Source organism: Xiphophorus hellerii, chromosome 2 (genome assembly GCF_003331165.1).
Source record: "Xiphophorus hellerii strain 12219 chromosome 2, Xiphophorus_hellerii-4.1, whole genome shotgun sequence".
Classification (NCBI taxonomy): domain Eukaryota; kingdom Metazoa; phylum Chordata; class Actinopteri; order Cyprinodontiformes; family Poeciliidae; genus Xiphophorus; species Xiphophorus hellerii.
Window position 1 is genome coordinate 18856907 of NC_045673.1, and position 13527 is coordinate 18870433.

The window sequence follows — 13527 nt, forward strand, 5'->3', positions numbered from 1 at the left end:
TTTTAGTAAAAGTAAGTTCAAAGTGAGGAAAAAATAGAAGTTAGTCAGGGCACTCAAGGTAAATTCAGGACGTCTGAAAAAGCTGAGTTGGAAACGTTGGGAGGAAAATTTACATATTAACTTGTATAAGTTCACCCCACATCACCTGAGTGAAAAGTTTGATTTGAAGAAGATGGGGGGGGGGGGGGGGGGGGATAAGTTCATGCACATCATATATAGTAGCCAATCTTGATGCTTTTGAAGCAGTAATGTTGCTGTTTTTTGATACTTTTCCACTGTGTAGCTGTTCATCTTTGTTTTGCGTCTTTCCGTCAGGTGCAGCCATACGGTTCAAACCACAGCAACAAGGAGTGGAACGGCAACTATGGGCCCCTGCGACCGTACGCCTACATCCCTCCTACTGTCCACACACATACCTTCACACATCTGCACCACAACAGCCCCACACACACCTCGGCCGCCCCTCACACCCTGCTCTCTTACCCATCCAGCGGGCCTCTCACCGCCGCCCATCACCCCATCCTGCCCTCTCGCCCCCCACCCACTCTCCTCCAGCACGGCTTTGGCCTTTCCCATCCCCAAGGTGGGGCGCTGGTCCACCAGGTTGCCCTGGGCATCGGCACACACCCCCACCACCCCGGACACCCCGCCGCGTCGCACCGGCTCCTCCCCTCCCCGACCATCAACCCTCACCACCAGCCCGGCTACACCCACCACCCGCACCAATTCAAGCCGCCTTTTCCCCCTCCTCACCCGTACATGGCCTCCCCGGCAGCCTTCACAAGTTTCCACCTGAGCCCTACCAAGCTCAGCCACCACCCACAGTTCTCGTACATCTGAGGGGCGGGACGGAGGAGCAGCTGCTCTTCCTGAACAGGAGGCTCAAGGAGAAATGGACTGGGGCTGAAACTTGGGCAGGGAGACCTCCCACCCGAACACAACATGAGCACTTCTGTTGAGACAGAGAAGAATGGAGCAAAATGAGCAATGTTTTATCACCATGGATGGATTTGAGAAATTATATTACCAATGTTTTCTGTAATATGACGGGTTGACTTGACAGGCTGTTGATCATGTCTGACTGTCGAAGCAGAGACTGCCTGGAAAATCATGTCAGGATGTGGAGGAAGCTTCAAATCGTTGAAAGAGCGAATGAATTTCTATGACAATTAGGAAGCTTTCCTCAATAACGTGTTTGTACATTACCTCCTGTCATTGATCTGAACTGATTTGAAGCTGGAAAATCATAGGTTTCTGTTTTTGTTCTGTGTTCTACGCTGTTGGAGTTGTTGAGCCTCTCGCTCCCTTTATCTGTGTTGCCTTGCAACCCGCGCACGCCGCTCTGATCTGCTCGTTACCTGGACTCGATCCTGGAATCGAAGGCTCATGATGGCTGCCTTCTAGTGCCTTAAAACCTTTGAGTCTTTGATATTACTTCAGGAGCGTTTAGATTGTACGTTTTGCATTTAAACAGGTTTGCAGCACTTAACCTAGAGACTCTGAATGAGACGGGCTTCTAAAAAAACGACGAGGATCACTTGCATGGGCTTGTTCTACTTTACACTTTCTAACTCCTTGTGAGTTCAATCTAACTAGAGGCTGCACATATAGGGCTCTGACTGAATTAGCTTTTAATGTATATAAAGAGTGATTTGATATTTTGATAATCGATTTCTATTCACTATAGTACTTAATTCATAACAGTATTGTCACTGTTTATTGTAACTGCAATACAATCTAGATCCTCTGGGTTGCTGTGTTTTTATTATCTTGCGTTTAGGCTAGATTTGCATTCATGCGTTTTAGATTTTGGGAGTGGCATAGACTTGTTTAATGTTTTTAACTTTTAAGATACTTCTCAGTGTTTGAAGTAACCTATCAACTTAACAGTATCACTGCTGGGCTTTTGAGTATTAGTCGTATCAGTAATTATTCTTGACGGAGATTTTGTGCCCTCTCCCCCACGTATTGAAACCTGTCGTCAGTTTTCATACATTCCTTCAGGGTGGAAGCGAAGCCTTGATTATTATTATTATTTTTTTTCTGTGTGTGCGTTTTCATTTGTGTCTTGTGTGTCGTTTTCTTCACCGCCGGCGTTTCACTCCAATCAACACCAAAGACTTTCTTCGTTAATCATTTCGGAAGCACGGTCGGTCATATTTCTGTCACCTCCAGCATATACTGTTGCAGTCGTAGGCTTAATTTTTTTTTTGGAATATATTGTGAAATCTCTATTTTAAAAATAATAAGAGGTTGAGGTTTTATTTTTCTGAGCTGTTTGCTAATTGTATTTGGAATGTATAGATAATAAGCTGCTATATACTGATTATGCGCCACTCGGTAGCTGTGAATTTAGAGGATTAATCTCTTTTTGGTCTGCAGTCTCTCCTTTGTTATTGTAGTTTGGACAACTAGATAAAACTTAAATGGTTTTTCTTCTGATCATAGAGTGTATTGAATGCTACTCCTTCATGCTAGTGCCTCTGTATATTGGCTTTGTTTTGAAGTGTTCTAAACTGCTGTATTGGAAGTTAAGTTTTCCTTTTGGTTTTATTTTTTATTCTGTTGCTTTTTGGTGTGTGAGTGTTTTGTGTGTATTTAGCATCAGTATTTCAAGCGTAGGCGGGGTTCGCTTTGATTCTGTAACCAGTGTGATGTATTATCGTCTTTCCTTTCATCAACGCGGCTTTTATTTCCGTTATAGGACTGTATTTACAACTCTTTGTACTGTATCAACTTAGTGCCTTTTCCTCAACCAGTGGCAGGCGGATGATGTCTACGACATCAAAGCGGGAATATTGTAGGCTTGCTCCTTCCTGGAGTCAACTCTGGTTTTCGCATCATGAAATCCCCAAAGTTTGTTCTGTAGACAAAGATGAAAACAATCCTGCATTTCTTTCTTTCTTTTTTTTCTCCATTGTTTTATTTTACATTTTTACAGAATCCTAAGAAAATCCAAATCAGGGAATGTTTTACTCACCAAGAACAGCGTGCAGCACTAAAAGACATGCGGGCCTGAGTAACATTCACAAATGCAAAGCTTTATCTCACACCATGAATGTATTTGTGGATGTCAAGAAATCAGTCCTTGGTTTGCAAGCTCAACATTTGTCTACATTTTGGGTGTTGATAGTACTTGTATGCAGCTATTACCATTGGTAAATGGTTTATGTTTCGTAAGGGTTTTTGTTCTTTTTTCTTAATGCTTTATCCATCACTCATAATCAAAATGTAGGTCCAAAGGTTTCCCACCCTGATCTAATTATTACATTACAGTATAATGGTTTTGCTATGTTATTTAGGTATTGGGTGTATTTTGTGTGCTTGTCAGCTATGCTACTGTTTGAGTATGTTAAAGTTTTGTGTTGTGTACACCAAATGGTTTATTTTTATTTTTTTAGATTTTATATGTATTGTGGTGTGCAGCCTCTCATTGCAAACCACCCTTCTCCCCGTGTGTGTGTGTCAGCTCTGCACAGGTGATGCCCCATGCTGTAATCCCACCCACCACCACTTTGGATTAATTGCTTTGGGTAGATAAATCTCATGTCCCTGCAGATTTATGCCAACAGTTGCATCATCAAAGACACCGGTCGGGTTTTGGGGGGGTTGTCACACAGTCCCTGATCCAAAGCTTAGCAAAGCACATGAAACCCTGCTGCCTTCAGCAACACAGCAGGCTTACAAACAATGTTAATACCCCTAAAAGCTTGTGGGTGAATTTTTTTTAATTGGGCATTGTAATACACACACTTGACAACATGTAATAATACAGAAATGCTTGCTCCAAGCCTGCTTTCACTGGGCACCAGCATATTAAAAAAAAACACGCCATATCAATTGACATGTACCTGATCGTCACATTTGGTTTTTGAGTTTGAATCTGTTTGAAATTAAACTTGTAACATCATTAATTATCATTACTTAGGCACAAAAATGTAGACACAATTGCAAAATTTAAGAATTTAAGCTGTTACTGTTCTAAATGTGTAGATTTTTGTGGCTTTATGATTTGTATTCCTTGATTTTTGTTTTTGTTAATCCTAAATGCTACTCTAGTGTGACTTGTAGCAACTGCACTGTGCAATATTCAACAATATATGAGGACTGGGAAAATAATTGTTTGGATGTATTGATGTGTGTCTTACCAGTTTGCGGTCATCTCCCTCCTCCCCCCTCTCTAGTTCTCAGTGAGTTTCAATGTGACCAAGCCTTATGTACTTTGTCACAAAAAGCGGGTTCCTTCTTGGTGACTCTTATTGGTGAGTGTCAAATTATGAATTTATTGTATAATATGGTGAGATTCACTTTGAATTAAAAAAAATCTTTTGCTTCAGTCACTGTTGTGCTTTTTGGTCATGAAGGAATGAAGCACCAAACTCTTTCTGGATCAATTTGATGACTTGATCCAGAAAGCGTTGTCATGCAGCTGTTGGATGCATCCCTGGTTCAACCCACCTTAATTCAATGGATGATATACAGTACGTCCTTAGCACGTGATGAAGTTCTACAGCGTTCTGGTAATGACTTGGTTATTAGATTCATGTCTGTTGAAGCGGCAACATCCTTAATAGTTGCTGGACATCAGCTGTCGAAGAATGGAGTTCAACAAGAAGAAAGTGCACAAAGGTAATAGCTCTGACAGTACATGTCTGGGGAAGAAATACAAAGGCACTGAGCCAGGAGTGGATTGTAGAAAAAAGGAGTCTACATTTTAGGTGGAAGTAGCAGCTCTGTCCAGGAAAAAAGACAAACACATTATCACTGAGCTGGGAGCAATTTTTTTTTAGAATAGAAAAACATGACAAAATTAATTGCAACAGCTTTGTGAATGACTAGTTAGGAAAGAAACAGAAGCACTGAGCCAAGAGTTTGTTTTAAGATAAAGAAAATATGAGCGTACACGGTGATCTGTCCAACAATGAATATGTCCTAGATAAAAACTGCCAAGCAGTGGCGCAAAAGGTGGCTATGCAGTGTATGCAACGCATAGGGGCGCTGCACTAGAGGGGGCGCATAAACGATGTGGGGATTTTTTTTTTATATAGTCAGCATTTTATGTACTTAACAGCTGTTTGTGTATGAAATGATCAATAACAGAGGAACAGCACTGATTAGGCGCCCCCCTCCCATACAGGCAGCTTGGGCAGCGGCTGAGGCGCGTTTTGTTTTCTTTTAAATTTGTAGTAATGCCTCGACAACAGGGAGCTAAAGATGGGGCGCAGAAAAAACTCCGGGGCCCAAAACAGAAAACGGAAGAGGGGGAAGGATAAAGATGTTGGAGAGACGAAGAAAAGCTTTTCAAAGTGGTTGAAAGACAGAAGGTAAGAAATGTCAGTGTATCAACAAGAGAGTTGTAAATATTCAGGTTAGCTTAAGCTAGCCTACAATGATGATGTTCGCATCCACCTCAAAAATATGTAGTTGCGGCCCTGGCTGCAGCAAACACAGTTTGACTCTGATAATGTGTCGGATGAATGAACACGTGACGTCAGCGCAGCAGGTGCAAAGAGCCCATTGGTACATTGATCTTGTAGCCAGAGAAACTGTAATCTGTTTTGGATTCTTTAAACTGGACTGCAAACATTTGTTTTTGTTTTATATTGGCAATAAAAATAAAGGTTTTAGGAGCAGAGCTAATGGTGCATTTGAAATCCATGAAGGCTATGTGTTCCTCTGTTTGATCAATTAATATTTAATAAGAGAGTTAGTTTTAGTTTCACTGAATCAATTAAAAGTAAGTCCTGTAGATTTAATATTTCTCTATCTTAATAAAGTTTTGTTCATTATTAAAAGAATGTTAAGATGTCCAGAATCAGCTGCAGCTTGTTTTTTTTTTAATCTGCGCAAAGAATAATTAACATTCTTATCTAATATTTTAATTCTTATAATTCTACATAATTATTACTCAGATTTTTATAAACATCCTTTGGACCATGCAAAGCATTTTAGCTGTTTCTCTATAAGATCTATTTTCTATTTCCAGTTATTACATTTTTCCAAACTGCTATGAGAGCAACCTTGAACACAACGATCATTTTAATTTGATATTTGTTCAAATCATCTTTCCATTCTCTTACTTTGACTCACTTGCTCCTTGCCTTTCTCCTTATTTCTAAATCACCACATATGCCTACTTACCAAACCTACTACTCAGTTTGTTAATTCCTGCAAACCATGAGCTAGTAGTTTTCATCATTATTTTTCTTTCTATGAAACTTTAACTGTTTAAAGTTTCCTCATCCTTTTCCTTCTTAAAAAAACGTTCATATTCCCCTTTCTTGTGTTTCACATTCCTGTCTGTTACTTGTTTTCCTTTATGACTTTTGTTCCAGTTTTCAGATATTTTTTTATTTATTATATTCATCTACTTATTCCTGTATTTATTTAGTTAGTGTTTCATTTAGTCATCTATTTATTTGCCAACACACTGTTATCACAATCTTCTGTTTCCTTAATTTCTTGGCTCTTTCTTTAGTTTTTTATTTTATCCTATAGTTCTAGTTCTATTTTAGTATTTAATTAACCTTTTAACCTGTACTTTACTATCCATTTATTCAGATATTTTCTATTTTATCAGGGACCTGCCCTTCAACACACTCCCAATATTTTCACTGCTGTTAATCTTTTGATTTACATTTACTGTTGAAATATAAAGCAGTAATTCGTTCAATGGTTGTTAATGCCGCCATCTGCTGTGTATTCTCCAGTACTGCAGTTATTTTGCTACCATTCCGGACAATTTAAATGAATTCATTTATAAAAGAAATTAAACGAACACATATTGAAACACTTCTCTCCACTTCCTGCTATTTTTACCCATTTTAAACAATTTAGACCAGTTTGTCAACACCTAGGCTGTTCTAAAAACTGGTTTCTTTTTTATAGTGGGTAACAATTAAAAATACCAATTGTGGTAATCCTTTCTTGGACTCTTACGAGTGGAGGATTCTTGCCTCTGCATCCTCAATTGGTTTGCTCCTTCCAAACCCGCTACTTTAAATGAGATAAAATACCTAAAGGTGTTTATACCTCCAATCACACTTCAGTTCCGGAGCTGAAGCGTCTTCACGCAGGACTCCGACTCTGTTTTTTACGGAATGAAACTTTTAAGACGGATTTAAGCGGCTGCTCGCTGGACTCCGCCATCCAATTATCACCACAACAGCATTAAAGTTAAAGCCGTTTAGTTTCAGCTGTTAGAGCCCAGGATTCACAGCGTTTCTTACACAGGATTTCTTTTAACGCGAACGCCATCAACTCATTCACGCTTTTCTTTTAAAAGACAATTTACTCTCAGTAAACGGAGTCCCGTCAAGCGTCAGATTCCAGCTGGTAAACCAAATACCAGTCCCGGAAAAAGATCTAAACTCATTCTGAAGAGTTTAGCCGTGCGCACGGTCCTTCTGGATTCGGTCTCACCCGCTGGAATCCTTCAGGATCTTGGGATCCGGCTTCGAAGGACCAAATTAATGTCAGGTTCATCTACCTAAGCATTCTCAAACTGAAAAAGAAGAGAGAGACAAGTGAGTTTTAGATTTACTTGCAAGGAGAACGGACAGCAGCGTGCTTTAGTTACAATCTACCCGCTCTAAAACAGCTCCTCCCAGAGACTTTCTTTTTATTTCCTTAGGGCGGTCCTAGTTACAGAGCCTATTCAGGGGTCTCAAACTCCAGTTCTCCAGGGCCGCAGTCCTGCAACTTTTAGATGTGCCTCTGCTGCACCACACCTGAACAGAATAATTAGGTCATTAAGGCTCTGGAAAACTGATCTACACAAGGAGGAGGTCAAGATTAGCTCCTTGGAGAATTACCGACCCATAGCTTTAGCTAGTAGTTTGTCGAAAGTTTTTGAAAGAGTCCTTCTAAATAGGCTGGAAGAGTTTCTTTTGACCTCTGATAATCAATTCGGTTTTAAACCCAAACATGGTACAGACATGTGTATTTTTGTGCTACAGGAGATTTTAGATTTGTATAATTTGCGCAACACCACAGTATTTATGTGTTTTATTGATGCTTCTAAAGCATTTGATCGCGTGAATCATCAAAAATTGTTCTGCAAGTTAGAAAGCAGATGTGTACCCAAATATCTAATTAGAATAATGGTCTATTGGTATGGTCATCAACTAATGTATGTCAAATGGGGTAACTCATTGTCTGACTCGTTTAATGTTGGTAATGGAGTAAGGCAGGGAAGTATATTGTCCCCTTACCTTTTTAACATCTATATGGATGAACTATCAAAGCGCCTGAATTGTTGTAAAACAGGCTGTGTAGTTGGTGACCGCACAATCAATCACATAATGTATGCGGATGATTTGGTAATCTTATGCCCATATAGTGCTGGCCTTCAACAATTACTAAGGGTCTGCTCCCAATATGGATGTGATTTTGATGTCAAATATAACGCTAAGAAAAGCAATGTCATGATTGTTAGAAGTAGAGCAGATAAGCATCTGATAACCCCTGACTTCTCTTTATCTGGCATTGTCCTCAATATATGCAATGAAATTAAATATCTGGGACATTACATAACTGATGACCTATCTGATGATCGTGACATTTGTAGGCAGTATTGCATGATGTATGCACAGGCTAATATTTTGATCAGAAAGTTTGGTATGTGTTCATCCTCTGTGAAGGTAGCTCTTTTTAAAGTTTTTTGTACTTCATTTTACACAGCCCATCTATGGCGACGATATAAAAAAAGTAGCCTGCACAAACTTTATGTGGCATACAATGATGGCCTGAGGCTCCTACTCAAAGTGCCTAGATGGAGCAGTGCCAGCCACATGTTTGCACATAACGCTGTTCCCACATGTGCAGCTGCGCTCAGGAATCTCATGTATAAATGTATGTGTAGATTACCCGTGTCATACAATAATATAATAGCAATTTTAGTAAACCCTGTTTTTAGTACAGCGAGATTTTTCTCAAGATTGTGGAAACATTGGCGTCATCATTTATTTGTGGCTCAGTGACTGTCATGTTTCTTTTTGTTTTTTTTCTTTTCTCTTTGTTTTACTATGGACCTCTTTTGTGTCTGAAATAAAGATTGATTGATTGATTGATTGATCAAGTCATTTCAATCCAGTGTTTTGTACCTGTGGCACATCTAAAAACTGCAGGACTGCGGCCCTCGAGGCCTGGAGTTTGAGACCCCTGGATTTGGTTATCTTGAGTTAATCACATAGCAGCTGCTTCTTCTGTTCTCTTGAGTCACAGGTGTGTTGCACCTGCAAGCTGCCGTAATGTAGAATGCAAAATTCAGAGTTCTTGTTTATTTCCTTCTGTAGAAACGATGCAGGAACTGATGAACCCACAGAACAAGGAGGTGTCTTGTGCATCCCTGTCTCATGTACAGTTCCTCTGTTTCTGGTCCATAAACTTCGACCCTTAATCATCCGTCAGTCATCACTCTTGCTGCAGACCATCTGGTGTCAGCTTCCAGTTTGACCCGTTTAGATGTCTTCCTGCAAGCATCTCTCACTAGCACAAATTCCAAAAGCAAACAAGAGTATTTATATTTGTAATTAATTTAAACGCATCACTATCCCACAAACATCCTGTTTCCAGCAACCCAAAATATCATTTTCTGTTAAAAAAAACCCCAGGGTGGCACCCAATACGCCAACGTTCTTGAACCGTACAAATGCATAAAAATTCTCCCTACTTTCTGACATGCTGATAGTTCCTCTTCCTGGATATTTTCCCTGACTGGTTCTTCCCTTTGCTGGACATCTTTGCTTTTTTCCGCCAGCCTGGATTTGATCCTGTCATTTTTAATCTTCAGAGATACAATCTCTTTATTTAACTCTTCATTTTCTGTCTCTAGCCACTCGAGTTTTTCTGTTTTTGCTCTTAATTTGTCCGCTGCAGTGTTTCTCAGTTTTTTCCGATCCTCTTCCAGTTTATGTTTTATTCTTAATTTGGCTTCATTATCACATCTTAGTTGGTGTATACTTGCATTTTTTTCCTCCAGGTCCAGATGAATTTTTCTGATTTGTTTTTTGTAAAATGCATTTGAATTTAAAAGTAAGTTATTTTCCTCTTGCCAGTTGTGTGTCTTGTCCGTTCTGTTTAGTCGCTCTAGTTTAATCTTCAGACTTTCTACAGTTTTCTGAAGCTCTTTGTTCTCCTCCTGCAGCTTGCTGCGGTTCTTCTGTAAATTGTTTATTTTTGTCAACAAAAAATTATCCTCTTCCATCTTTGCTCTCTGGTTCAAACTGCAAATGAATTTCTCTCTGGAATCTGGCAATACAAAGGCAGCCGCCAGTGATGTCATAGACAGGATGAGTGACATCACTGTGACATCAAAGCCACAAGAAGTCTGTTGGGTGTGGGGGAGGGGGGGATGTTTTTTTTAAAAACTTTATTCACAGACACACTGTACAACGACAGAGTGAAACATTTGTTCTGCCTCCAGAAAAAAAACAAATACAGATAAATATATTCAAGATGAAGAAAAAGCTACGGGGCTTCGGTTCCCAACTGTTCATTCAAAGCAGTACAGAGTTCAATTGTTTTAATAGCTATTTTCTGTCTTTGATAGTCTGGATATAAAACTTAAGTTCATTGTAAAATGCAGCAAAGCATGGCTTCCCCTACCTGGAACAATGAATATGATATTTAAATAGTGACAATAGAGGATTTATGAGAAACTCTGAACTGTTGGGCTCTTTGCACCTCAGCTTCCGCGTTCGGGGCAAAGCGGCTCAATCTTTTCCGATCTATTGAAAAAGGCTCTTTACACTGGGCGTCTGCAGGGCTTGTCCAAGGTAACAATTAATGATGTACATCGATCCAAAGCCCCGACAAGTAGCTGGAGAAAGGTTTTAACATGTTCGCCTCGTTATACACAGATACGAAGGTGAGTTTTACTTTCTTTAAACTTTGTGGCTAACATTAGCTTTAGCTTATGCTAGACATTTTTCTTGTAAAAAATGTGCTATTTAAGTATCTAAACATTTTTCATCCATTCTAACGGACAATGTTTTTACCTTGTTTTCAAGTATATTACCTGCGTTTATTGTCGTTAGTGTCAGAGACCAAGTAACGGTCTAGGGTACTATAATGTCCCCTCCAGTTCTCCCCGGTTCCTACGCCTACGGCTCTGACTGTAATCCTGGACCTGTGCTTCTGTCTGCTCTGTCCTCTCAACCCTCAGCCGATCACAGTACAGTCACAACGCTCATACTACTGTTCCTTCCTGTTGAAAGGGAGTTGTTCTCCACCACAGTTGCCCCGTGCTTTAGATGTAGAAATTGTTGGTAAATCAACAATCAGATGGGCTTAATTTATATCCACTAATCAGTTTGTAACAGTGATGAACTAAAATTGTGACTGGATCTGAATCTAAGTATTTTTTGTTCAAATGAATTGAATTGATTTAAACTGAATTTAGGCCAAACCAGACAAAAACTGGTTTGGATGAATTTGACCTGGTTGAATTATAAAGTGGACTAAGCTGACAGCAGTGCAGTAAATTCCCTGGTAGATGGCTTTGCTGACTTTATATTTGATAAAAACAAAGTGGACATGAACAGCGGATGGCGTTGCTGTCCAAATCCTCTCTGACTGTGGAATAAACTTCACACTGGACTTCAAGCACGGTCGATTCTGTGCCTCCACACTTTTCCTTTAGGTTCTGGGACCTTAATTCCCAAATTAAAGTCAAAATGTATTTTCATCTATAAAGGCAACTGGGCAACTTTATATCCCAAGTGTGACGCTCATGATGTTGTCAGGATTACTTTACGACTAAGAGTCTTCAGTCAGAGGCTTCATCAAGTTTGCTGTAATGCAGACTGCTACAAGAGATCCTTCCTAACAACCATTTGAAGAACCTTGAATAACATGATATTTAACCATATTTTACTTAATTTTAGGATCAATAATGTATTCTTGAATTCAAATTGAATTTAACTTTGTATGTCTCTTGAGACTCCAGTGGTTGTCTACACCTTCTGAATCTCTTTCAAATTCTTTATTGGGCTTCGTTTCACAATCCTGACAAAACTGTGATTGTCCTAGACAGTTGTGCACATTGTCCTACCACACTTTCTTTCTTCCACTCAACTTTCCATTAACACGCTTGCATATAGAGCTTTGTGGCGTACCCTTCAACATTTTCCTGCATAATTGTCAAGATAATAAAAATAACGTATTACATAAATCCAATATATAAATGAGTTTACTTTTTCTAACTCAAGTATTCAAATAAAACTTTTAGACAATCTTCTAATTTATTTAAAACCCTAATTTATTTAAACCCCTCCACATGCTGGCTTGCACGCCGAACCTCCCGACAACTTGCAGGTGTTGTAGCCAGTGGCTCAAAAGGTGGCGCATAGGGGCGCTGCACTAGAGGGGGCGCAAAAACGATGTGGGGAATTTTTTTTTTATATAGTCAGCATTTTATGTACTTAACAGCTGTTTGTGTATGAAATGATCAATAACAGAGGAACAGCACTGATTAGGCGCCCCCCTCCCTGCCAGCCGCTCTCCTGTCCCATACAGGCAGCTTGGGCAGTGGCTGAGGCGCGTTTTGTTTTCTTTTAAATTTGTAGTAATGCCTCGACAACAGGGAACTAAAGATGGGGCGCAGAAAAAACTCCGGGGCCCAAAACAGAAAACGGAAGAGGGGGAAGGATAAAGATGTTGGAGAGACGAAGAAAAGCTTTTCAAAGTGGTTGAAAGACAGAAGGTAAGAAATGTCAGTGTATCAACAAGAGAGTTGTAAATATTCAGGTTATCTTAAGCTAGCCTACAATGATGATGTTCGCATCCACCTCAAAAATATGTAGTTGCGCCCCTGCTGCCAAGAAATGGTACACAAAGGTACTGGCAACTGTCGCTCCTTATTAAGAGACCTGTATTAATAAGAGACCTAAATGGTCTGGTGGGAACACAGTGCTACCTTCTATGGGAATAAAACCAGTACATGGAGAGAAGCACAAGAGCATCAAAATAAGGAAAGTGGTCGGGGACTCCATCTACGTAGCAATAGAGATGGCGTCAAACATAAACCACTCTTAATTTTGGACTTCAGTAAAAGTGAAAGTTTTAAGCCAAGGTTTTTGTCACATAATCAACAGTCTACATTGAGGAATCACACCAAATTTACTAAATAAACATGTTATATTTCGGAATTTTGTGGAAAATAATCCTTAACAAAAGGTGTTTTAACAGCAAAAAATGTTTGAGCCCCCCCCTGAATTATATTTAGAAATCAAAATGGTGTGATACTGAATTGTAGCAATAGCCACAACCTTGTTCTGGGTCTGACATTTCAGCTTGGAATTTTCTTTGTGAAGTTCTCATATTTACCCTTTGCTTTGTGGGTTCTCCCACACTTCAGATACACGCATTATTATTTTCTTATTACATCATTAAAATGACAGGAAAAAATGGTCTGATATTTTTCTGTTTACAGGTATTGTTACATATGTTAATTTTGATAACTTTTTTTATCAGATAAAACTGACAATCATATGGGAAACATGTTTTGGACAGTACAGCAACAAA

General features: G+C 39.5%; 1 protein-coding gene across 5 annotated transcripts in view; it reads left to right on the forward strand.

The window, feature by feature from the left end:
* Window positions 1–4336, forward strand: part of LOC116734744 (homeodomain-interacting protein kinase 3-like) — a 30078-nt gene extending 25742 nt beyond the window's left edge. For all 5 annotated transcript variants that reach the window (XM_032586312.1, XM_032586311.1, XM_032586304.1 and 2 more), the window contains one exon: window positions 316–4336. In XM_032586312.1, the coding sequence (XP_032442203.1) occupies window positions 316–840 (525 nt within the window). In that variant the 3' untranslated portion in view covers window positions 841–4336. The remainder of the gene's footprint in view (window positions 1–315) is intronic.
* Window positions 4337–13527: the final 9191 nt, after the last annotated feature.